The sequence below is a fragment of the Nesoenas mayeri genome (assembly GCF_963082525.1).
Source record: "Nesoenas mayeri genome assembly, chromosome: 16".
In the NCBI taxonomy this organism is placed as follows: domain Eukaryota; kingdom Metazoa; phylum Chordata; class Aves; order Columbiformes; family Columbidae; genus Nesoenas; species Nesoenas mayeri.
This window is the reverse complement of record NC_137562.1, coordinates 7832481-7860377: the sequence shown is the minus strand read 5'-3', so window position 1 is coordinate 7860377 and position 27897 is coordinate 7832481. Positions and strand designations below refer to the sequence as shown.

At 42.6% G+C, this 27897-nt stretch overlaps 1 protein-coding gene across 1 annotated transcript in view; it reads right to left on the bottom strand.

Moving 5' to 3' along the window:
* Nucleotides 1–27897, bottom strand: part of CDH4 (cadherin 4) — a gene marked incomplete at its 5' end in the record, with an annotated part of 425947 nt that overhangs the window by 88306 nt on the left and 309744 nt on the right. The window contains one exon of the mRNA XM_080354410.1: nucleotides 4538–4693. Coding sequence (XP_080210536.1) covers nucleotides 4538–4693 — 156 coding nt within the window. The remainder of the gene's footprint in view (nucleotides 1–4537; nucleotides 4694–27897) is intronic.

The window sequence follows — 27897 nt, the reverse complement described above, 5'->3', positions numbered from 1 at the left end:
GTCCCAGCTAATCTTGAGCCGGTGTTTCACTCTGCTGTACACCAGCCAAGCTGGCTCGATATTCTTTAACAAATATTGCTTAAAAGTATGACAACCATTCCTATCATATTCAGCAGCAGCTACCACAGGTCTCTGAGGTTTTACTACTGACAGTTTCCAGTGTAAATGTAGCTGTTGGCATACAAATGATTCAGTATCATGATTATTGATTACACTGGAGGCTGGTGGTATCTGAAGGTAGTTAGTCAAAGTCAACACAGTGAATTGTGTTAAATATGACTATTACTTATGCACTAATACCACTAATACAAATATACATTATCAATCAGTGACAGAGCCTTAAAGCAATAAGCATACAATGTCATGCCTAATTTGTGTGCTCTTAATTGTGATTAAAAGTTCAAATTAGAGAACTGTGACACAAATGGCTAGCATTATTCACTAGAACTTGGTTCAAAATACTGGAATTAGCTCTTGTATCCCTTAATTTCCAATAATTTTTTGTCTCTTTGTACTTCAAATAACTCCTTTTCACACTATTACCCACCTGTTCTGCTCCAGCCATTTCTGAGACAGTATTTCATCAGTCTGATGCTGAAGAAATACACGTCTGGGACTGGCTTAGGACTTGCTTCAAAGTTTCTCCATAATGCACATTACTTCAGTATCATAAGCAATTACTGCTTACTGACATGTTTATGTTGATGGCTTTTGAAAACAGAGCTTGAAAAATGTCTTGGAAAACTAACCTGCCAATTTACTATCCCTTGTACTTGCCAGACCTAACTGCAGCTTGATACGAAATTGGTGTCTGGATTAGAAAAGACGCTCAGAGTCACTAATTCTGTCAGCGGAACAAATGGGACTTGGGTAACGCAGCTAAATAAGGGCAAGAGAACTCATGTATATTAAATATTATCACCTGCTGAAACTTGTTTGGCATGCAATGAACACTGGGGGCCATGAAGATGACCAGACGGCTGGAGCATGTCTCCTACGAGGACAGGCTGAGAGAGTTGGGTTGTTCAGCCTAGAGAAGAGAAGGCTCTGAGAAGACCTTGTAACAACCTTCCAGTACCTAAAGGGGACCGGCAGAGGGACTTTTTACAGGCGCATGTAATGACAGGACGAGGGGTAATAGCTTTAAACTGAAAGAGGGTAAATTTAAATTGGATATAAGGAATACATTTGTCACCAGGGGAGTGGGGAGACCCTGGCACAGGCTGCCCAGAGAAGCTGTGGATGCCCCGTTCATGGGAGCGTTCAAGGTCAGGTTGGACAGGGCTTTAAGCAACTGATCTAGTGGAAGGTGTCCCTGCCCAGGGCAGGGGGGCTGGAACTCGATCTTTAAGATCCCTTCCAACCCAAACCGCTCCATGATTCTATGGTTAAGGGCTGACTACAAGGTGAGAGGCAGAAACACACGGCGGCCGCAGCGAGATGGCAGCAAGACGTGGTGACTGAGCTCGTGCTGGTGCTGGCAGTGTGGCCCGAGGCTGCGTCCCCAGACACGGACACCAGAGGTGCTGGAGCAGTTCCCACAGCGTCACTCAGCACAACACGTGCATTTCTGTGCCACAATGTGGTGTTGGTTAAGTGGCTGCAAAGCCCTTCTCATTTTTCTCTGCTCATTTTTGCAGCTGACTCTGCATCTGGGATGTCTGCAAGGTCCCTGGAGAACTGGTACTCCGGTTTGAAACGCAGACAAGAAAAGAGATGAAGCCAAAACACAGCTGAACTTGCGATCACGACCACTGCCAGCTGTGCTGGGGTTAATGCAGGAATGCCAGCACGCACCTGGGCAGCCAGAGTCCCAGAGGCATATGCATTTCTGCATACATCAAACTTGGAATGATCCTCCCTAGAAGTTCAAGAACTATCTTGAAAATGTAGCTTTGCTACAGAACTCTCAATCTAATTAGAATAAATCTGTTTCACCTTAGGGAAAAAGGTAGATTTCATCAGACAAATGGCTTGCTAAATGCGGGGAGAGTTAAAACACTAGTATTTTAAAAATGGCAGTCCTGAAGCGATACAGATAATTATGCATAAGAAAATATGTGTTGAAAATGTGGCAGTTAATGAAACAGAACTCTTTGTATGTAGCCTCACAAACACTTGCAACTTATATATGTATTTTTTTTATAATTAGTTTTTAGATTACCTGGGAATGAAAACAGCAAGGACAACACTTGACATTGATAGAGATGCTGAAAAGACGTCATTCTGTTTAGGGCTGCGGAAACCTGAAGTTCTATAACTGCATCTGTCTTCAGCCAGAGCAGCAAGCCTGTATGGGACAAGAAGCCCATGTCCTACTGGGTAAAAAAGCCCAGAGACCAGGGATGATGCCTTGCAGCTCCACCAACATCCTCCACCCCAGCTGAAGAGTTAAGCTACCAGTTGAGCTAAAGAAAACTCTACAGCAGATGCCAAACCGATTTAAAGATGGCCAGACTCCACAGCTCATACCCAAACCTTCACCTCAGTGACTGCTCCTCCAGTGCCTGGTGTAAACCCAGCTCCAAGTCTGTCTTCCCTTTCAATTAGAGACTCAGCTATATGAAGTGTCATAAATTCATCTGCTTCTCTGAAACTTGCAATAGCTGAGATTATTTTCCTTCTGGAAGCTGGCCTAATTTTTTCTAGTTTCTAAGATTGTCCATTCCTACTGTAAGTTTCTGCACTAGTGTTTGGGTAATTGCTTTGTGCACGGTGTATTTATAAACATTTTGTAAAGTATTATTAAACAAACAATTGATGGTTCAATAAATCACGAGTCCATTACTATTGAGGCTGAAGGTTCTAAAGGTTTTTTACAGCCATGACTTAAAATGTTCTCCATCACCTTCTACTGTTCTGCTAAGAAAGATTTTCTGTCACTCACTATTGCTGTCTGTGAGGTCTCGTAACATACTTATCAGTTATTCACTCTCTATAAACTACATCTTCCTTTAACCCTCAGAATCTGAATATGTTTCTTTACATAGGGATGTTGCTAGTTCATTGTTTCCATAAGGAACAGAAAAGGCTGGAAATCCTGCACTGTGTACGAGGCAGAATTACCCAGTCACCTTTGCCAAGGCGAGAATTCAGTTTACTGTGCGCCAGTAGGTTACAGGGGGCACATGATTTGCTATTATGGAGGACAAAATCTTTTTCATCTTCTGTTTTTGATGGAGAGTGTCTGACAGTAGACATCACAGTGGCTCCATCAAAAGTGTTAACTTGTGTATTGTATTATTGACTACACTGTTATAATAACCTGGCACTTCTGAAACAATATCAACAACGCTGAGATGACACATACTCTATCTCCAATATTCCCTTTTCAAAACAACCTCTCTTCATATTTTCCTAGGCACAACAAACAAAATAATTGTTCTTGTTCACAGAGGATAAAATAATTTTCCTTCAGATCCTCTTTTACCCAAGGGAAATCTCTTTTTCCACCCAACTAAAGAGGTAATCTATTTTCTTTATCCTTCTATCCCAGTCCAGAAGCTGTGTCAACATGGTTAACTGGATACCTGATAAAGCTGACAGAATGTGCATCTCGGATGGTGCAGTTAGGGGTATGGTGTCAGTGGAAGTGACCCGTACCGTTTCACTGACACTACAGCATCCCCGCGAATGGCTATTATGATGCTGATAGACGATACAGAGCAATCCATGAAACAACCTGTCACAGCCATTCCAGGAAAGAACTGGTGCGTAGATGCAGAAAGCGCTGGAAATTTTGCAGGGCTATCGTGCAAGGTGCAACACATTTTTTAGGCAATTTATGGGACTGTATCTGCTATGCAATTATGCTGTGCAATACAGGGCCTAGGATTTATATCAAAACATAATGGCCAATTACACTCTAAGTATTCTGCAGGTAGAGCATTTTATGAACTAGGATAGCGTGAGGCACCACTTTTGAGTGTAATTAATCATAATTAATTTCCTCATATATAATATTAGTCTATCTGCATATTTAAAAACCTATCTGACACACCCCCATCATACTGCCTGAACATCTCCTAGTGATTTAAAATGAAAAATGACTACACCAATTATTGCATGTTTAGCTGCAGTAATGATTCTTAAATTAGTAATTTCCCAAGATGTGCTAATGTAGTGATCGTCTTCTCCTGGTTTTGGGGTGTTCAGTCTCCACAAATTTGCATGGATTTAATAAGCAGTGTGATGCTGCACCACTTTAAATAAATGACTTGGACTTTGTGTCCAAAAAGGACACCGGTTTAATGCTGCTTTGCATTGGTTTGGTTGATTTAGCAAGAGCATATTACACTAAAGGAAAGCAGAAACAAAACCAGCATCTCCATACACACACTCAATTGCTCCTGAGACTTGTGCTCTTAATTAAGCCAGAGCATCCCTGTGCAAACATCTCCCAGGTCTCTGCTGACATGGGGAGTCAGTCTAAACTGGGAACCGGGCTCTGATTTTGAACAAAACCCCGGTGTCCTCAAAGCTGTGTGTCCCTTCAAGCTTGTGAACCTAGATAAGACTCAAGCTGTTCTATGCTTACATGGTAGGAAGCTCTTTCTTCTCTGTCCATCGGGCGAGTCACATACATCCTGCCAGACACAGGGTCAATGCTGAACACTTCCATTGGCGGCTGGTCGGCTCCCACTCCGGTGATGCTGTATCTGATATGGATCTCTTTGTCCTTATCGGAACGAATCTGAACAAAATAACAAAGACAGCAATCGATAAGTTTTGGACAAAAGCCATATGGATGTTTAAACAACTTCAAAGATTGGAGCCTGAGAGCTGCATAAATGTAATACCACTGTCGATTTTGACAAGAGACCTGTGCGCCAAAGGTTTGGGGAAAAGCCAGGAAAAGTGTATGCCACGTATTTTCAGCTATTTTCCTCTTCTTTTATTCATGATGATTCTCTAGGAATCATTGCAATTCTGTCTTAGATGTGGAAGAATCTACACGCACAAAACCACTGTTTACATGTTACTGAAACCCTAGGCTCCTTAAAGTGTCCAAAGTGTTCAGCCATACCCAGAGTCTCCCAGCCATTAATCACTTCTGAAAACACTGTCTGTAAGCTCCCACACCATGTTCTCAGTGACTGGACACAAATACACCCATGAAATTCTAAGAACAGAGCTGTTCGCTCCTTCTTTGTCCAAACCTGATGGCTTGACAATGCAAGGCCGGCAATGCCCGGTGTGACGCCACCATTTCATTTGACTATTAGTTGAGGAAAAGCATGTTTGGCATGTTGCTTTCGAAACCCCTTCTCTCCCATACCTTGAGAACCACACAACAAACCAAATTAGCATGACAAACTACATGAACCTTGGATACAGAGTCGAGAAAATAAAAAAGGGAGGTTAATATGTTGTCCTAGCAACCCTGACTATCTCTTTAAACCAAAATTTAATTTTCTGTTCAAATGCTGAAAGAAGTTCTTACAACAGCATGACTATTCTCAGAAGAAAACGCAAGGTACAAATAAATCACTACCCCCCGCACCACCACAAATCGTCTTGTAAAAGCAACGTGCATAAATTTTACCCTAACAGGTCTATGAATGCAAGAAAGTAGCGGGAAGGTAATAGAAATCTCCTTGCTGAGTGCACGTTAGCATCTCCGCTACGGCAGCTGTGAGGAGCCAGAGTGGGCTCAGTGGGATGCAGGAGGTCTGTGCACCCACCAAAACAGCCCCAAATTTGGGGAGCAAAGGTGGTTTCCCAAGGGAAGAGGAGGCTCCGCTTGCCAGGAAAAGGAACTGGGACAGGGCTGTGGGTTGTTCTTGTGTTCCTCCCGCATGTGATCGGCTGCTATCTCCTCCTCTTCGGACATGGGAGGCTGGAAAGATGCTGCAAAATAACATCAGACCCCCTGGCTCTGAGAACCTCCTTTGATGCCTTTGTCCAGATCGTTACCAAGTTTGCACACTGTTTTCTTTGCACTGCCTCCGCCAAATACTCTGCTCCTGCTAACGGCTAATAATGTCAGTTATTACTAGACACTGCCAGGATTGATTCGTGCTGCACCTACACTTCTGGCGCTGAAGGTCAGGGAATGGAGACAGTTTCATCTGTCTTCTCTCTACAGGATTCACTGCTTGTTTAGGCTTTTAGTACCAAGGAAAACTGATTTGACTTACACTGGTGTAATCATTTAAAAGAGGTACTGGGGACACTGTCAAAGTGCCCTCATGCCGCACACAACGGTTTATACAGGTTTTTGTGGGCCCAGTGGGTATTTGTAATAGGGACCTAAGCAGACAGGTATTAATCCAATTTTCATTAGCAAATCCGTGGGTGAAAAAGAGGATATTAAAATCAAGCTTTGCTTGCACAACTGTGGCTTTAATGATGGCAACCGAGTCACCAGTTCAATAACTGAAATTCACAGTCCCCATTTTCAGAAAGTCAGCTTCCACCCTGCCAGGCAGAAAGGGCTGAACACTGAATGTCTGTGCAAATGTATAGCTCAAGTCAGGGAGTTCAAGCTCTAACCTGTTACGTATACATTTTTAGATAGGCTTAATGTAAGTGAAAATGTAGGAAGCCACTGCTGGACCTGTAAGCTCTGAGGTGGGGTTCCCAGTTTGGCTCAACCACGCCTACAACTGGAGCACAAGTACCAAACAGCAAACCAGTTCCAAGGAACTAAGATGGAAGCAATTTTAACCTGAATCATGGAAGAGGAGAGTCTGTTAGTTCTTTGCGGACATTTTTCTGCTCTATTTCCTGTTGCATACAGTACCCAGATGCCATCATGATAGAAGCATTAGAAATGCATAGAGAGAGACAGAAACAGGGAAAAGGAGCCTGGATTTAAATATTCAGTGCTAAAGGCACTATATTTTATTTTCAGGAAATGCAGATAAACAGCAGCTCTCTAAGAAAGCTATGTACAGTTTAATAAAGTGTATGCTATAGGATGTCCTTGCAGCGCTTTTATTAGCATTAATAGGGTCTAAACTGTCTGTATGTAAATCATTGCAGATCTAGGAGATGAAATATATCATAAGACCCACATGACTTACCCAATTACAGTAAGAAAAATCCACGAGATAATTATACCGCATTGAGCAAAACAGATAGAGGGAAATATGTTGCAAATATTCAGCGATGACTCATTATTTGTTGTTAATTGCCATCATACTGCAATGGTTTGCCTGTTACCTGTACTTAATTCCATTTCCAGTAAGAATACAAGGACATGAAGTGTTCAGGAAAAAAGCACGTAAGAACTAGCACTTGTCACAGAAAGTTGCAAAGACCATTGACAATGAAGCATAGTATGTATTACTACCAAGGAGATATTCATCACACAAAGGCACATGCTTTTTAGACTGGAACATGTAATTTTAGCACTCTTAATGAGATTTAAAAAATTTATTCTTTTTTTTTTTACAGTAATCCTGTAGCATTTTGACCAAAAGTTTTATTTGCATAATTCCCAGGGTGCAATTTAGTAAATCTCATAGAGAAGCTAAGAACATTATCTGGATACAATGTAAGGTTTAATTCTTTTGTTGAAACCGTTCCTGTAGTAGTTTACAATAACAATAATAAAAATAATAATGATAATAATAATGATGAAACCTCTATTCTTAAGGAGCTCACCAGATCAGGAGAAAAAATTACTAGCTGGGGGAATTTACTGGCTCAGGAGAGAGTTGCTCTCTTATTCATTTATGGCTGGGAAGTGAGAAGATGGTAACACATCTGTATGATAATCTTCTGACTGGAGAACATACACGCTATTTTTAATTTTTTTTGCATTTATCTTTCCTTTTACAATGCAATCAAGAGTAATGTGGGGTTCTCGGTGTGATGGGTACAGGGTTCCAGATGAGACAGTTTACAGAAAGGGTGGCAGAAGGACAGTACTTCTTCTCCGCATTTATATGTTTTCTATGCAAAGAACCCTTGGAGCTCTGAGCTCCCCAAACACAGGGCACTGTACAACCCTGCGTATGATGATGTGAGCAAGATGAGTGACGATGGCTGATGACCACCATAAGAGGGATTTGCTTGTAAAGCAGATTTTACCCTCTAAAACATCCTAGATTGGGTTGTTACGTTGGTGAAGGAAAATATCGCAGACAGAAAGACAATTTACAGTGGAAGATGCAATCCCCTGATCCTGTCCTGTTGTGCAAACATGGGAAATTTCCATGCCGGAGCCCTGGGATGCTGAATATCCTCACCTGCACTGACAGGTACAAACAGACCATCTGGGAACCCTGGGACCAGGCACCAAATCTACCGAGGGGACATGGAATGGAGCCAGACGCTGACCTTGCATTGCCAGAGCTTCGCTTGGCCACGGCAAGGCAGGACACACAGCCTCGGTCCAAAGCAGGGGCTGGGGGGTCTGAGCTGGAAGCATCGATGCACCCATCCCAAACGGAGCACAGGGGCTGCAGTCACGCTTCACAACCCTGAACCGCAACACCAAGAGCTTGACTCAGCTCTCGTTTCTCTAGAGTAATCCCAGGAACAGAAGAAATCGGTGCGATTTCACAGATGGGTATTTTCCACCGCGGGTTCCCATATAGTAACTAAGCTGTGTGAAAATTAACGTTACAGCTCTTGAGATAATACAGAGCTAAGCCCTTCAGAGCCGGTTTTCTGCTTTGTAGCGATCTCACATTCAGATGGGCTTGAAAAGCAGTCTGTGGTTGTGACACAGGACTGCATCCTGCTTTTACAGATAAAATCTTAGGGTTTACACATCTCCATCAGGAGCAACCGGGTAGCTAAACTGTTCCCGCGCGTTTTGCTGAGAAGTAAAATTTCAACAGACGAGCTCCTTTGAGGTACCAGATTTTATCGCTCTGTTTTGCTCCTGTTGATCCATATCCTTCTTGCGCTCTTAGCACTTCCATTTCTCACGCTGGGTTTTGAATTTACGAGCCCTCTCATCCCAGCAGACGCCAAGAAGAACCACAAATCCCCGTAACTCTCAGGGCAGCGGCAATGCAGACTATGGAAAGCTATATGGGCAGCAGACTGGAGGACACCTGTGAGTCCACAAATTACACAGTTTTCGGAGCACGACACCACCAGAAAAAAGTGGCCCAATGGAGATTGTTTAGCTCTCAGTAAAGAAAATGCCTGGAAGCCCAGGAACCAGGTGTGTAAGGAAAGGCTGAACAAACAGGGACAACTGAGCCTACAGAAGAGAAGACAGGACTGTAACAACACTATTCCTGTACCTAACAACCTGTATTTAGAGGATTTCACTGAGTTGTACACAGTCTGGGTTCTGCCCATCACTGCACTATGGTATATGTAAGTGCCTGGGAACGTATCTAGAGAAAGCAAAGCAGGCCATTTATACACTACTGCATTTTCTATTCACAGAGCAAATTAGAAAAGAAATTTCCTTAGAAGTTCTCCAACTTGCTCTGCAACAGTATGGAGTTAAGAATGCGCTTCAAAAAACAGTTTATTTCCTAAATCTCCCATAGAATAATACTATGCAACATTTGCACTAACATGACCTGGGGAGACTTAGACTTGATTTTTTTGTTTTATAAAACCCATTATAGTTATTAATGAACACATAAAATAATGTAAATGATAAGCAGTAAGTGTCTTTTATTATTAGGCTCTTAGCTATTTTGCCCATTAAGAAAAGCAAATTAAAATAACTGAAGACTATAATCTGTCATGCATTCAAAATGCTCCATAGAAATTCAGACAGGCAAACATATTCAAAGTCTTTAAATGAGCACACTTAAGAGTCAGCCTAAGCATTCCAGGATTGGCTCATTAATTTTAGTGGAAATATTTTAATTCAGCTACTCTTACTGCTTATTGAAATCCTTGCTAAGGACTGACTTATTTATTTTTAACTGAATCTGCAATATGTTTAAGTCATTTGTATAAAAGTTTGTAACTCTTATTTCACAGCTGTTTCAGAAGCCAGTAAAGAGACACATCTCTAGCCCTGTATCTCCAAACAAATTACAACATGCTGCTTAGAGAATCATACATGGTTTCAATAAATAGATGTAAAAGTCAGACAGAGAAAAATTAAGACAGATTTGGAGACCCAACCAGGCTAAGGTGATATTTATTAACTTCTGTCGCCTTTTATCACCGTTGCCAATGATCCCAGGCTACTTCCCAGAAAGAGAAAAATGCCCCAAAAGATCCTCAACAACACTTCAGCTTTCTTCAGAGAAAACCATCTACTCTGCACCTTGCAAACAGAATGCTTTGACATGCCAAGGGCAGCTATCATGTTTGAATAAAAGGAATATTTCCACTAACTAAACCACTGGGCTTAACAGCCGCCTAAAAATCTTTATCCATTACTGGACAAAACAACTATCAATTGAGCTGTTTCCCACGGCGGCAGCATTTGCAAACAAGGTTAAGTAGGAAAAGATCTCAATTGGTACAGAAAGAAAGGATGGAAATGCTATTTACGTTTGTAATTATGGATTTCTTCCTCCAGCTGGGACTGGTTTCATCTCAGGTGTAACTTGCTAAACACTTTGTGTCTGATCTAAGATAAACAGAAGACAAACAAGCCTTTCCAGACTGAAATTCATCCTCCTGTCTTGGAATGCTTAAGGACACATCAAATTTCCCAGAAGAAATGGTTTTCTCTTTCCATATACTGTAGAGATAGAACCAAGGACTACACTTAGACTAGATATCTTATTTTTACATGGCATATTGAGATTCACTGCAACGAACAGCACTCTTCCTGCAGTTACAAACAGCATTACTCTACTGCCACTATTACTATGCAAGAGCTGAAGTCTCCTCCTCTTCTTTAAACTCCAAATCCAAACCATAAAAATGCTCCCTTTGTCCTAATGGCTGGATGTTTCATGCCAGGTTGAATCTTCCTCTGCTCCAGTGGAAATCTGTTCAAAGTGATTGATAATGTATTTATTTTGATGAGAAAATGGAGTAAAATGAGTGTGTTCAAGAGATGAAAGCTGTGATTTAAGTTACTGATGTAACTGATGACGTAGCCTGCATTAAAGAAAGAAATGAAACTATAAAATGATTGAACGCCAAGCAGAAGAACCTCTGCTGCCCATGGGGGACCTTGTTCCCAGCCAGCTCTCCCATTTCTGACCGGGAGAAGTTTGCCGGTTCTGCACGGACCCTGCGAGCGCTTGGCTGAGGAGCTTCACCAAATGTTCAGCTGCTGAAGCTTCCAGCATTTCACGGGTCCTTTGGCTTTCGCGCGGCTCCCACCGTCCAAGCGCTGCTCTCCAACAGTGCAGGTCCCTCCAGGCCTATTATGTCCATGTGGTTTCGTTTCTCCAGAGCTTTCCCTGTGCCTGTGGGTAGCTTTGATACTCTTCACTCCCTCTCTCCCTTCCAGGTTTTTGTTTTGAACTGTTTACCAGGGTTTTTCTCCTCTACCTGGATGAAGATGTAACATTGAGCAGATGGAGAACAGGAGAATATAAACCAGGCTCAACAAGGAGGCTGTAATGCAGGGGGAGAGAAAAATTTCTGCCTGCGATTCTGGCCAATAACCGTGTGTGACCCCACGAGTAAGTACAGGATGAAAATGAACTTGTCAGACTCATGATCCAATTCAAAACTACCATTATTCTGCTTGGAATAAAAGCAAAATAACAATCCCTTTGCCTAGGAAACCAAATTTCTTATGTGCTCAGATGAGATGCTACAAGCACAGAATACCTGGTGTGCAGCAGCGCAACCCGGCTCAGGATCTGCCGCACTTTAACTTTGCTTTCCTACCTGCTGGAACAGCAAAAATTTATGTTTTAGCATAAGCTGTCTGGCTACAATGAGGCTGAGGTCTGCAGGATTCGCGGGGCCAGTCTGCTGGCTGTGTAACTCCCCAGTTGGGACAAGGTTCCGACTGGTGACTTGGGACCAACAGCAGCCCAGACGATGCCAGCCCTACCAGGTTTCTGTCTTCACCAGCGAAGACTCGGTAAATTGTAATTTGTTGCATGGTCTTCATGATTAAATAATTAAGCAATTTTCATTACTCGCTATTACGAAGGTCAAGAAGCTAATGTGCCTGTATCAGGAACTGGCCAATGCTAATGGATCTTCCACATCTAATGGTAATTGATACGGCAGAGTGATTTCTAAAGCAACATGTGCCTTTCTTCAGCCAGTTCAGTTTTCAAGTACTCCAGTGTGGAAACGCTTCAGACTGCAGCCAGGTGAGTGAGAGGAGGACAGCAGCTCTGATGGGAAAAGATGATTATTATAGATCAGCGGAAAACCACCACGTGACTAATGTCTTATCACTGCCAGAACGTTGATAGCAGGAGTGACAAAGCTCCCTCTTGCTGCTCTTTCTCTTATCTCTCTCACAAGAGAGCAGACTCTTCAGCGTTGTGACTGAAGGCATCCCAGTGCAGCAGCACGTGCTGCTGGCGGCTCAACGTTGGCCCTGGAGAACTAAGGCTGGTTCACGCTGTGCGAGATGCAAGTGCCTAATACGAAGTCACCGGGATTTGAAGCAGATGCACGAGACCTCCTCTGCTGTAGAGGATGCTCCGTGACAAAAGGTCAAAGAAAATACCTCTGAGAGTTCAAAATGCACTGTTCTTATTGCTGCACTGGAGGAGTCATGACAGGCAAGAGATCATCCTTCTTAATCTATTTATGAAGGGCTACACACTGTTATCCTTCCGAAGGGTTCTATCCTGCAGCGCCTTCTTGCAGCTGACCCTACTGCAGTCTGCTATGGCTATGCCCAAACCAAGATTAAATCAAAATAAATCAATCACACCAGTGGGACTTAGTCCTCATTTCTTTTTGATGTGTGTCTGTCCTGAAGCCTCATGCTACATCTGCCACAAAGCCAGGCAAAGGGGTTCCAGCACCTTCCTGGGTAAAACTGATCAGCAAACCCAAATTTCAGTGCAGAAGATAACCACGGGCAGCAAACACTGATCTACACAAGAGTAACCTGATCACTCTACCTAACGATCGGAGCCCTCAGCTAGTATAAATCAGTGCAGACTCACTGGCTTCAAACAGAACCATGCTAATTTATTTCAGCTGGCCCATGGCACTTAAAAATTAAGCTGCACAGCAGAAGAACAATCTTTGTACAACACACAGCAATTTGACACAAGCCCCATTCCTCTTGGTAGAACAGTGAGCTTGGATACAGGGAAAAAGGATTCATTGGAGAACAAACATACTTGTGTCTTCATGAAGGGAGCATTTCCCAGACTCAAGGGATATAATACATCTTAGCACGACCTTTGCTTTTGCAAGGAGCTCCGGCTTTCCTGATCACATATAGCCATGCATTGAATCTACATTTTGTATGACACCTAGAGATATTACAGATCATGGAGAAGTGGTGCTGAGGCATGACTGCAAATGCTAGACTCAGCATAAAATTAAGCTTTTGGACCTGTCTGTAAATAGCTAACAACAGGAAACAATAAAACCCTCTAGTGTGTGTATTTTGGAGAAGAGAATCTGCTGAGGCTCACGTTTGAGACACCACTTCGGGATGCTTGCAGAGCAGGATTTAAAGCTCTGCAGTTCTCAAAGTCTCTCTAATAAGTTTAATCACAGGAAAAGCAAACCCATTCGTTTGTTCTGTAGGGCAGAACACACGGCACAGTGCATACAGAAGTTATTTCGATGGTCAGTAAAGGGAACCACCAACTGTGAGGAGGCAGAAAATGAGTTCTCCTTATGCACTACAGGAGCAATGCTAACGGGCATCAGCGCAGGTTTAGCCTTTACCATTTATTCTCCACTGAACGAAGCCAGCGTGAGCTGACTTCAGTCTCAGGCTTCATCCTCATATGCTATGCAACTCTCAGACGAAATACTGGATTTTCTATAACTTTTCCCTGATAACCAAATTCTGCCCATGGATGGATAAGTCTGCTTTCTTCTGCATCACATAACAGCAGCTAAGAAGGGTATCCGAGAGCTGCTTTTTTCCTTCAAGCAACTGCTGAGCAAGACGTGGCAACAACACCCCCGGCAGCTGCAGCTCCTGCACTCGGGCCCCACAGTTCAAAGGCACCTTTTTCCCCCTGGTGTGGGTGTCCTCAGACTCAAATAACCATCATTTCTGCAAATCTGCTTTGTGCATTAGGGAGGGGAGAAGGCCTTCTAGGAAATTTCAAACCTAGCTGAACTCTGCTTATTTGGAACGGATTCACAGGGCTGAATTCTTGGCAAGTTTTTATCTTTCATTAACTGTACGTCTGTGAGGGTCAGATCTGAGACCTCTGCTTAAGTTGACTTGAATTCATGTTAGATTTATTCATATGACTTATTGACATGCTGCTTCTACATATGCTTTTAACACAAGATGCAGACAGGCCTGCTTCAGGACATGGTGCCATATACAATATTTTTTATATATATATATATATATTAACCATCATTTCTGGCATGTTTTAGTGCCTTTCTACATCTCACTTCCCTTTATGGCACATTCTGTTTCTGAATTTAACCCCTCAAAGCCAGTAACAGTCCTCAAAAGTCACAAGCAGGGACACAACCACAAGCCTCCTACCCCCCCAAACCCCAATAACCATGACCACATTCACACAGGTAGGTTGGTTTGCAGAAAAAACAATTTGCCATTTGCCTTTTCAAGTACTTCCAGAATAGGTGTGAGGTGCAAACCACTCGCTCAGATTTTCTGTGCTTGGTGGACTTGGTTGACAAGGATAGTGGAGTTAATTCTGATCTGGGATGCTGGTGCTCGGCTGCCTTTTAATTGCAGATGCTCTGACAGCCATACTGAATTTCTTGTTCCATTTTTTTTGCAGTATTATTAATTGATAATTTGATTTCCGATCTGGTGAATTACATGCGACTCCTTCACCATCAGTTAAATGACAAGTTTAGAGCAGAATAGTTTAGGTAAGCAGATTGTCAGTGCTTATGGCTGTAAGACATAATTATGTACAGCCAACTGTGTAACGCGCTTGAAAAAATTATAAGCCTAGGCACAGAAATTAAAATTATTTCAAGATGAAGTTGTACAAATACAGCTGCAAAAAGCTGCAAAATCCTATTAATTTATTCCAACTGTAGTGGGTAGTGCAGCGGGGTTCCAGCCCCCGCCGCCCTGGCGAAGAAAGTTTAACTATAACACGCGACAAATCAAAGGCTGGATGTTTAAATCCAAACATAGCTCCAGAAAACTATTTCAGCTATTATTTATGTACTCATAAACTTCTGCGCATCAGCTGGTAACTTGGCATGATGACTCCTCAGCGTGTCAGGGCAAACATTAAACGTTAAATTACCATATGTCAGCTTAGGGTAGTTAATAATTCTACCACATCTTGGACAACTTGAAGGCTTTTCTGAAACTGCTGTCAAATAGAATCTTTCCTTCAATCAATAAAGTAGCACTATGAAATATGCTATTTGTGGTGAAAGAATAGATTAGTAAAATACTGGAAATGCAACTGGAAGGGTCTAATTCAATTTTTTTAAGCAGAGATCCCCACTATGCACATCAAACTTTTAACAAGGCGCCCCACACGAGGAGGTGTACGTGTCTGCACCTCACCCTTCTATTTCTCTGTTACGTGCACATCTGGTTTGCCATGTTCCCCCCTACAATCCCCGAGCTGCGTGTTACCTGCAGGTCTAACAGGCAGGAGTTAATTACGGGAGCAATGTTTGTTCCACGTCGCTGGGTCTATCAATTGCAGCCAGAGGAGTAAAACAGAGCACGGCTGCGAGCGCAGAGAACCCATCCGACCTTCTGCTTGTTTTCCAAGCTGTGTAATAGAGATATCTCTGACAATACTGAGAATAAGAACCAGCAGTAATCTCTGGGAACAGCCAAAATGCAGAAATCTGCATGCTGGGCTTTATCTAAAGGGGTACGACCAACCCCAAAATGCACTTCGGCTGCCACTTCTACTCTCAGTCAAGTACAGCTACAACTAACACGTGCTACTACGGTATGTAAAACAGACTGGAAGGAAATGTTATTTCCTCTGTGCATGCGACAGCATGAATGACACTTTCCAAGAGATTCAACACCAGCAAATCGGGGCCAGATCATCAGTGCAACCGTGTTCCTGCCCGAACACCTGAAACGTAAGTCAAATTATTTCTAGGGCTTGCTGCACAACTTACTATAAATACAGAGAAAATCTGGCCCCTGCTTCCCGTAAAGCAGCCACAGGCCATTTGTATCCTCTGTTTAAGCCCTGGAAGGGATTTTTGCTTCACACAAACTGAAAGCAAAGGTGTTGCATTGCAGACGGCTTCCCTGCGCAGCACCCAGCCCGGTCCCAGCCCTGCAGGAGCAAAGCTGGGAAACCCTGCTCTGGTTTCTGCTTTTGAAGCACAAATGAGATCTGAGCTTTTACAACACTTCTGGGTTTTCTCGCGCTCTTTTCTCTGTTCACTATATCCACCCTTGTGCTGGATTTTTATAGTTCAACTGTAAATCTGAAATACACCCTCCAGGTCTTACAGATCCACCCCATCCAGCACACACATCTTCTTAAAGACTTGTTGAAAACTGTTGACAGTGGATGTGAAACATGGTGGTCCACAACAACCTTTAAAACCATCAGAATAAAGAAAAAACATTTCATACAGAACATTTCTGAACTATTTGTTTTCTTTTTTTCTCTGTAATTCAGGTCAATACAATGGACTCTCCGTTGCTGACAGTTCAGTTGGAGTGGTTGTTCTCAGGCTGCAGGGCCCTGAGAAAGTGATGAGAGAGTCGCTGGTGGCAGGAAATTGCCTTCATAATACTTTCAATTTAAAAAAAGTTGATAATGACACAGGGAATAGGTCCTGTGGGAACCAGGAGAGTCGAAAATAATCCACCAGTGAAGGAATTGTGAACTGTTGACTTTGGGCATTTAATTGGGATGGAATTACAGGGCATCTTCCTCTATCAGTCCCATACATACTTGAAAGGTGATATTAAGAAGGAACAGATTATTTCATACAGTATCTTTTTTTTTTTTTTCAATCAGAGGAAATGAAAATATTCTGTCACATACCAAACCCACACGGCTGCTTCCTAAGCCATGCCTTGCTCCCCAAGCTGGTGTAAATCAGCACAGCTCCTTTCAGTTCAGTGCCTGCACACCACTGGCTGACAAGCCGACCTGGTATTTTTGCGGCGATTAGAGTGGGATATCGCTTCATGATTATTTCTAGGAAAGCTCAAAGTTGGCTCTTGTGCCTTTGAGAAGCTGGATGTATGGGAGGGAATGATGTTTCTTCAAACTCTAAATCTTCAAGGCTTTTTTTTTTTTTTCTTTCTAATAAGAAGCAGGAGGAAGATTTCCTGACCCTCTGAACTACCCCTGGTTTTGAATACGCTACATGGCATGCCTGTAAACAGAAGAAGAAAGCTCTTATGTGAAACTTCTTAAACTGCAGAGGGTGACGGACAGCAAATGGGATGCAAGCCAAGGAACATGACAATTAGCACAGAGAAAGTTTTCAGGGTTTATTCCATCAGTCAGCACTTAAGGAGGCTTTGAAGGGGAAAAAGCATCCTTTTATATATTAATCCATTACTGCACTTTCTCCCTATTTCGTGGATTTAGTGCTTAGCTGCTAAATATCTATATGCAGAGCTTTATTAAGAGGAGTTGGTTTACTTTTTGAAAGATTCCACATCCATTAGTTCATAGAGAGAAAAAAAGGCAAAATCATTTTGCCTGCTGCAATATCCAGAGTTTAAATGATGATTTACTCTTCCCCAGTTTTTAGTACTTAAAGACAGGGATGAGAGCAAAGCTAGCACTGCCTGCAATGCTATTTCTGGTCATCGCCTTACTTAAGAGTTGGGTTGTGCTACGGATGATAAAGCAACTCAGTGAAAGTAAAGGAAAAACCCCCCACATTTCACCCTCTTCCTGTTCTTTCTTGGCAGGCTTCACATCTGAAGAGGCACCTTACTGTTCCAAGATAAAATATTTTCTTTTTTCTTTAAAAAGAAAAAGTTCTCTCAAGCAAGAAGTTGGGCAACAGCAGGGGACAATGCCTTGCCAGTATTAATTAGCAAATTCCAAATGAATCATAATTTGTGCTTAGCAGGGTATGCTTGAAAGTCATGTGAGCTTTTAAAATGCTATGTTGAGCATAACAGTTGCAGCTTATTTTTATATATTTTTTAATAAGACTAACAAAGAGTTGCTTTGGAAGGGCATATAATTCATTCCCTCTATGGCCCTGCTCCCAGGCATTTGTGCTCTTGCCCATCTCTTTGTTCAGAGGATGACATCCCCCTTAGCTCATCCCTTTTGGTTCCAGACCACCACCGAGGGACAGCATTTTTCCTCTAATTAAGAGGTGGCATGTGTGGTTGCCCACACCGCGCCCCCTAGTTGCCCAGCATGGGGTGCACCGTGACATGCCACACTTGTCACTTCCGCAGCTCTTTGATCCTGGCTCCCCAGGACTCCAAAATTCGCTTTCCCCGCAGAAGAGCAATGGATCTCGGTGCCAGGGCTCCCACCGCTCTGCCCGTTGGTGCTTCCATGGACCCAACTCCCTGCCTCAGCATGGGAGGCAGAGCTGAGTCGCGGCTACATATGGCAGCAACCGCAGCGACAGGCTCTGATCTTAATTTCGGGATTATTTAGGTTGTGATTGAGCTGGGGCACCTGCCTGTGCAAGGCTCATCAATTCCCTTTGATTTAGAAGGCTCTGTGCATCTGTGTCAGGCTGTGAACTTCAATTTCAATGCAGAGCTTCATTGCTGTTTTTCTTTCCCCCCTCTCTTTCATTTCTATATTGAGTTTAAAAAGACACAGGAGTCAAGAAAAGAAATTGGTGCACCGGTAACAGGGCAAGCAGTAATGGGAGGTTGTGAGCATTTTTTCAGGTAGCATGCAAGGAGAAAAAGATGCTCTTGGTGATTTAAAAAATGCCAGTATTTCAGCTCTGAAATTCAGAGTGATGGTGAATAAACAGCAGATCAGACCAAGAGAATCTTTGACTACCCAATATGAGTTCTGCCAAAGGCTCAGGAAACTGATATAGAAAGTTTCACTGGCCGCTTGAGTGGGTGGCAGAAAGACCACACAGATATTTAGGATATGGCCAGACCAAGCCATGGCCAACCGGGATACAGTGCTGGCAATTCAGATTTAGAGGAGAAGATGGATGGATGGAACACCCTAGGTGTCCCTTCTGCCATAGGAGACCAACGCTGCCTTCCAGGGGAAAAGCTCTTCCAAAGCGAGGAGAGGCAAGCAAAGATACTGCAATTTTTAAAGGATTATGATCTAAACACAAAGAATTTTCCAGAGTAATAATACATTATCATTTTTTCTAGGCCTGCATATTTCTTGAACCAGCTCCAGGAAGAGCAGTCGCAGCCACTGCTCCTAACCCTGTGTTAGTGTTGGCTGACAGGAGGAAGAAAAAAGGGAAAACAAAGAAAATACAATCACCTCCCCATTCTGTACCAGGACAACCCTGCTCCTTGCAGAAAGCAGGTTGTGGAAGGATTCAGCAACATGAAACCACATCACACAGTGTGGGTTTAACCTGACTCAAATGTGTCCACCATGATTAAGCAAGAACGGTGACAACTGTGAGATTTACGTCTCCTCGTGCTTCCCCTTACCCTGGCAAACAGAATTGACCGTGCACAGAAAACCTGGAGGATAAGGCAACCTGAAGAACAACTGCAACATCCACTGGGATGTGGAACATTCACGGCTATTTTAATCAAATTACTATTGATTAGGGACAAACTAGAGTCTATTGAAGTTAATGGACATATTTCCATCGACTTCAAAGGGCTCCAGAACAGCCTGTAACACAGAAAACAAGCAAGTATCAAAATAAGAAAATGCATTTTAGTCTAACCCTAATTGCATGAGATGAAAGAACTGTTACAGCCAAAACTTTTCAAAAGTATTCTGCCTGAGGCAAATGAGCATCTCAAATTATCAAAATCCAGCAAAGTTACCAGCAAATAAGAGTCTGGTAACACCAAGTGCGGCCAGCTACAGGTACCAGAGATCTGTAAATGGTTACACAAGCTCTATTGACAGCCAGGGAAGATCTTTACTAACTTAAGTAGGGGAAAAACTTCAAAATTCTGTATATATATATATATATATATATATATATGTGTGTGTGTGTGTGTATATATATATATGTGTGTGTGTGTGTGTGTGTGTATATATATATATATTTGTATGTACACACTCATTTGGTTTTACTTTCCACTCAAATTTATTTTCTCTAAGAAAGATGAGGGGTTTTTTTTTTCCTTTTTTCCCTGGAAAACTCTTAATGTTCAATTCCACACTACAAATGTATCATTCGTCCTTTTGTCTTCACAGGACTTAATCATCTTCTCTGAGGGATGAATACAAAATCATGACACAAGCAATTTCTTTAAACAAGCTTCTTTCTTACTGCCTAGAACATTTTGTTGTCTTTAAAGCTATATATTTATCTGACAGCCAGACATCCATTAAAACCCACAAATCTCAAGGCCTAAGAGGTATAAAAGGGATTTCTTCTTTTAAATTTTGCAAGGGAAAAATCAGGCCTGAATACTGAGGGATCATGACTTTACTGACCTTCACAATATTAGGTTCTTCCCAGAGTTGGTGTAATTAAGTATTAAGTCTGTAGAAGAAATAAGTTTTTTCCTATTAAAGAAGCTGAACCGAGAGAGCACTTTAAATAGCTTGTAGGGATCAGCACGACCATATTGTTCTCAGCTCCAGCATTACACTTCCCCAGCTTTCATTCATTCAAGAGGTTTAGCAGGTAAACAGGTAAATTCCACTCAAAGTCACTTGTGCCGCACTCGAATGGCAGCAGAGGCTGTGCTTGCTTTCTTGATCACACAATAGTTGATAAAATTTTAGGTAGTAGTTAAAGGAAGAAAGATTTTTGGGTTTAAATGCTCCATATCATCTAGTTCCTTTTCCCATCAACATTCAATGGGGCACTTTGCTCAAAGTGTATTAGAATAAGTACTAGAATCTGCCCTTTTTTTAATGGAAAGATGAAGATGTCAGTACCATCATCATCACCAGAATACAAACATTCCACAAACATTTAGCTATCAGAACCCTGATCATCAAGCCTTTAAGTAGACAAGGAGCCAGAACATTGTCCACCAAAGACTTCAGGCCTAAAGCTTTCCAGACAACCCTTTCTTCATAAAAAACCCTCTGAGAAGTGCAAATGCAAAGCACAGCAGTAGTTGCTAGAAGCTCTTTCTCCAGCTGCCATTTAAAACCACAATGTTCAACCGTGGGAGATGCTGTTTATCAATTTCCTTTGCATTGCTCCCAGCCAAGTGGTCACCTCGGAGTGTGCCGGCCAAAGAGTTTGAACCTCCACGTTCCTTCAAACACAATTGGGATCGAAAATCATAGTTCAAGCACCTCTTAATGTCCTATTATCTGTGGATCACTGACAGGGTTGATTACGACAGTCTGACATGACTCCAAAGGAGCTGTTACGGTCTATTGTATCAATAGGTACCTAGGGAGCCCTTTAATCTGCAGATGCATGTGTAATAACAGCATACTAAACCCACACTATTTTCTTTTTCTTAAAAGTTGGTAGTGCTACAGCAGTAAAAAGAAGCAAAAGTAACTTTCATTGTAAAAATAAAAGCCCTGTCATTTTTCACATGACAAGAGCACAAAAAAAGTCTGAAAACCTGGATTTTTCCTCTTTTAGTTGTAATATAAAAATGATCCAAAATGTTTATGCCAGGAGACAATTTGGAATGACTTGTTTTCCTGCTGAGCTATAATCTCGGTCAGCGGGAATGCTACTGATGTGACTCAAACTGCATTGCTGCTGTAGTGTGAAGGAAAGAAGGGGTGAACTGTCATAATTCTTAAATTAGCAGAAATGCTTTTTGTGTGTATGATGTGTGAAAGTAGGAAAATAAGCAGGGGGGAAAATGGTTTGTTTCCCTTGAAAACTGGTAGATGGATTTGATGAAGAAAACTCTACTTCCATGTGAGTTTCTCCTGAGGTTCCTGGACACGGCAGAGCCAGACATGGTGTGAAGACACACACACAAAGATACTGTTTTAGCAACAGAATCAAAGTAATACATGTACAATTATCACTTATGAAGTCATAGACTCTTTTTTTCAGAGCAGATTCTTTCAAAACACATTTCTGCAGCGAGGTCTATGAGAAGCCACATACCCATCACACAGAAGCATTGAAATTTGTTTTCCTAGAAAATGCTGTTAATAAATGATTTGCTTAATAAAAACATTAGTTACAAGAAAAGACTTAGAAGATGCTTCGGAAACATTTGATTACTGATTCTTTAAGCAGTATCTTTTGGCAAGTACAAGGTAGTTTTCAACAAAGGGTACCCAAGCATCCAGTATCTCTGATGAGAATAATTCAGACTGTTCAATCCTATTTCCATTTAGCCCTACCATAGAAACACAACCACAAGAAGTTTTGCAAGAGAATGAACATGTTATGCTAGTAATTAAATCCTTACTTGTACAAGGGTTTTAATGTTTCCATCAACAAGTGGTGACAGAAGAGTGCCAATATATCCCGAGAATTTTAATAAAAAAGTCTTGAATGTAGAACTGCCCTTGTGTGGCTTAGTGCGCTCCAGTCCCTCAGTCCTCAGGGAAAAAAGGCTGGGCTACAAGCCCCATACCATAAATAAAATTTTGAGAGTATGTTTCAAAACATTATTTAAATGGAGACTTCTGTTCAAGTTATAAATGCCTTTAATACGGATTCTCATCTCCTCTCTGCTTTTTATTAGGTTTGTGTGTCTTTCTGGTTATTTAAAGTGTTGTGAAAAGAGCTGGTCAGCACCCCAGAGCTCCACTGCTCAGCTGTGACAGATGCTGACCATAAAGACAACACACATAAAAAACATCAGGAAGGCTTTTTTCTTCTTTCAGGGGATGGAAGGCAAACACATCCATCCATCCATCCATCCATCCATCCATCCATCCATCCATCCATCCCTGTCCTGCTCCTCTCAGCTTCCCACTGGACAGAAACACCAACCCTGAGCTCGCTGACTTGTTTTAACTCAGAATACGAGAGCATCAGCAACTACTAAGCACTATATCACCTGGGCCAAATCTGCTGTTCCGTCAGCTCTCGGGGGAGCATTAGAGAGGCCCACGGGAACAAATTGCATCCTCAGAAGATGAATCTGCGGGTGCTTGGGCAGTGTGTGCCCCCTCCCCTCGTACCGGGCTGCCCTGTCCTCGGGGCAACATCTGGCTCTGACAGCCTGCGCATTTGATGGTGTGGCTATCGCACACATGGGAAAAGGGTCACGGTTTCCAAATCATCTGGTGGAGTAATGGGAGGAGACAGCTCCCCAGCAGCAAGAGCCAGAACATCTCCGTGCTCTGACAACGCGTCAGGACACCGGGACAGTCAAAAGAAAACCAGAGATCTCCTGTGCCCTAGAACATCTGGTCATCTGCATCAGACCAGCGGCGGTGTCAGATTGTGCCAAATGCATCTGGGCTTCTTGCTTCATCTTCCACACTTCCATTCTGAACTAATTCAAAGCACGGATCAGCTGGTGAATTTTTGTGGTCGTGAAAGCCATGACCATTAAACACAGGCAGAAACAGGACAGATAGAGTCCAAAGATAAAAAAAAACTTCTGTCCTATCTTCTAATATACCTATTGCTTTAGTCCCAGGCTCTCTGGGTAATAGTTTCTTATCCTGACAATTGTTTACATAACATTTTTCACATTAACAGCACAGCAAGGAAATAAGGAGCCAGACAGTTCATGTTCATGAGTAAACTATGTGTACAAGGAGAGCAAGAGACCTAATTTATTTGGAGTCTGAAATCAGATCTCCAGGGATGCTTTAGATTATTGCCCTACAGGATGCCTAGACTTTTCATCTAACTGAATGGTTTTCCTAATACTAAAATGCTACTAATGAATAATATGGCTGGATGAAAAAACTTTTATAAAGTCACTTGCAACTGGATTAAGTGTATCAAGATGTTTTCTTTGATAGTCTTGTCAGTTCATATCAAGTGACTCTTCCATGCTTTCATGTCAGGTAATTCCCAAGAAATTCATGGCTACAATCTAAAATAAATGTGTGACTTTCAAATCAGTGAGAGCTGAATGATAGGAATTTTAAATTGCTGGGATAAAACTGCTAGCTACTTCATAACACTCATGCTGCTTCCAGATTTAATACCTGCCTTTTCAAACACTATCAATTCACTTAATATGTCAGTGGGGAATAACATTATTTTATTTTCCTTTACAAGGATCATGAACCATTTTCTCTCACAGAAATGTACCAATTACCCACATGCCAATTGTCCCAGACACACTCTGATCTGACAGCGTGGACATTCAGTCCAGACGCACACAAAGCTTTCTGATGCTACAAAAGAACCACTATGGGCTAAATTCAGGCCTGATATAAGCAGGGAAATTTCTGCTGACATCAATGGAACCACACTCCCCAACGCAGGTTCCGAGTTTCGCCCTCTGCCCTAAGAATCTGACAAATGCCGACGCAAGTCAGAAAGAAACCTTTCATGTGAAAAATACCTAATTCAAGGAATTAGCAGAGCCTAGCCATTAAAAAAGAGGCTAGAAATAAGAGATTGTGGTGCTCTGCTTATGCTGGGAGAGGCAAGTTGTGTCTTACTCTGCCAGCTGGGACATTTGAAGACGGGGAATTACAGCTGGGGCAAGGCACGCGGTGTTTGTCCTGCTCCCTGCCCTTGCGGGATCGCTTGGCACCAGGACTGCAATGGGAAAAGGGAGGCAGGCTGCAGGAAAGGAATCAAGGGGACGGGCATGTGCGGTGGGACAGCTCGGCCGCTCTGTGTGCGGCACTAGATGCAAAGTCTATGGGTCACAGGAGGGTTAGTGCCAGAACTGGAAGCTGTGTATTTAAGCCTGCCCTCGCTAATTGGTCCTGCTGAGAATTTGGGTCTATTAGCCAGGGCAGAGTGCCACACTAATGAAGCTGTACTGCTGGGCCGGTTGCTCTGTAGGGCGCTGCCCTGTGGTCGGCAGGTTCTCCGGTCACTGCAGCCACCTCCACCTTGTGCTGCCCCGCGCCGAGCCGACAAACCCTCGACTGCACCGCGGGGAGCTCTGCCTCCTGCCAGCACCGATGGCAAAGCAAACTCCGACCGGATCAAGGAGCTTTGTTATTCCAAAACTGCACTCACTGACAACATCCCAAAGCCACCAACGTGTTTTACCTTTTGCAGGCTCCCAAGGAGCAGACAGAGCGATGCCCTTTGATCCCAGGAGAACTGGCAATGCCAGGAACTCCACAGCAGGTCCAATTTATTTCTGGAAATGAACTGTCCCACCGTTTCAGCATTGTTTACAGTGATTTATTCAGAGTATATCTGCATATACACTACACATGCAGCTCTCACCAAAGCTTGGTAGACCTTATTCTGAGTTGATTGGGATGTGCTGGGAGATGTGCCAAATGTAGTTAGCAGAGAGTATCACACTGTATTTACCTTGAACTTACCAATGCCTTTCAGCAAGGAATAATCACCTGTCCTGCTCTTTTGAGAACTATCAATAAAGCTCCAGTTTAGGACTTTGCCCTGTCATATCACTGATGCTAATGCAGGGAACAGACACAAATACAAATGCTACAAATACAAATGCTGCTCCTTCTGTAAAATTTGCTTCAACCAAATGAAAGAGTAAAAACAACTGGGCAGACTTCCTTAAGAAACAGGGCAAAAATCAAATCACACTAAAGTGATTCCTCTGATTTCCCAATGTTCATATGCCTCACACTGAGCAGCCTGACTGAGCTGATTGGTAAGTTTGTGATCACGATTCCGAAACCCCACGTTACCAACCACACTGGAGCAGCTCTCACTGAGTTCATCTGACCTCCATTTGTAAGGTTGGTGTAACATTAATGAGTTCATGGAGAAAAACCATAATGTCAGTCCAATGCTGAACCAGCCTACATATTTGTATGACATTATGGCATGGAAAAATTAGGAAGAGGAGATAGGAAAGAAATCAGTCGCAGCTGCATGGTAAAGGAGAAGGATCTCACTGTATCTGTAGGCTGCAGAGTAAAACCTCTACGAGCCAGTAGGAAAGACATTAATGAGCATCAGACAAATCTAATAGGAGGTATCAAAAACAGATACCAAACGGGATGCACATAATGAAAGAGATAAAAATGTGCAGCAAGAGAATAACAATACTAAAAACGTTTTTTTATATCTCTTGAAGCACAAGTAACAATTTAATTTGCACTGACCTTCAAGAAGCAGTCACAAATTTAGTTTTAAATAAGGAGGCTGCAGCGTTAGTGTTATTCATACAGCACAATCCTGCTCATCTCCTCGTAGCAGTGACTGAAGATGAGGGATTGAGGGGACAATCCCCTCCTGAATTTTTCAACCTTTCCTGGCAGATATGGGGCCAGGCGCTAAACCCCACAGCACCGCAGGACCCAGCGATGTGTTACAGCCCGCTTGTTCTCCTACAATCCAGTTGTTTCATGGCATATCCCACTTTTTAACAGGTTGCTCCAGTATTGATTCAAAGCAGGGAGAGCTGTACTGCTGCCCCAAAGGGTTTGAGTGTTACACAGGAAAAACATTTCAAAAGACCTGATCCTCCTTATTTTACACGCTTATTCCCAACGACGCAAAAGGAGAGAGCCTGAAGCTTCTGTTGTATCCCTCCCTTTTACTGCTATACCTCAAAAACATTTCAAGAAGTGACCCTCGGTTGGCAGTAGCATATTGGGCAGCTGAATTTCTCCATGTAAAATCAGCTGGCGACTTCCCAGCGCCGCTTCCTTGGCCGAGCGCCCTCCACGCGGGCTGGCAGCGCCGCGGCCAGCGGCCAACCTCCCGGGGCTCCTGCTTGGACAGGGCCCGTCCTTGTTTTATTGCTCTTCATTCCCTTTTCATTTTAACGCTGACGGTAAAAATTTTATCTGACAATCTAAACAAGGTCGTAATTTTGCACTATAAAAGTGCCCGTCTTCCATTGTTACTGCCACCATCATATATTGGAGAGTAATATTTGCAACATTATACAAAATTGTTATTCTATTAAAATGATAAAATGGCAGTGGTTTTATTACATGAGTGATTTTCTAGGCACTGAGATGCCCTTTACTGCAGACAAGAATAATAAACACATTATTCACCAACACATTAGGGAACCATCCTGTGATTTTGGAAAACAGTTGTAACAAACAAGTAAGTTATTACAGTGACATGCTCGGGAACCGCAGCCCCAAATCTTACCTACTGTAACTAAATACTGCTAATGGCCAGGGACTCTGCCTGCTTTGCACTTCAGCACTTTCTTCCCAAGAAGCTGGCAAACCATAAAACAGACACCGAGAATTGTTTATGCACTTTTTGCAATCCCACCTAATCCAGGCCTTGGGATTTTAACCCTTTCTTCCTACCAAAGCCTTAAGGATTTACCATCTGCCGTTGCAGAATTTACGAGGATGAAGAAGGGTAGAGGATTAAATTAATTAATGAATTCTAATCCTAAAACAGTGTTGGTGATGTTAGGGCTCTTTGAATTCTAACGAGGATTTAAAGTAACGCTGACTATTCCCCACTAAAACGGAGAAAAATAATGTCACGTTATCCCATCCCCAGCCTCTGCCCACCCAGCACAGCACTCAGTGTTCTACCTGATGGGGGTTATTACAGGGATCGTTCGGTTCCTTCCCAGACACATCTGCAAACAGGGACACAAACCCATCTGCACAGGTCACGCTGCTGCTTCAAAGTGCTATCAAGGTTATATATATTATTATACATCCTCTGGGTCTTTTGCAAGATAATCCTAAACTGGGTAACACAACCTGATATATCTGACTGGCAAACAGACCTTGGATTTTATTTCCTCCTCTTCACTAACTCAACTGGACTTGCACCCATTGCCACCCAGAA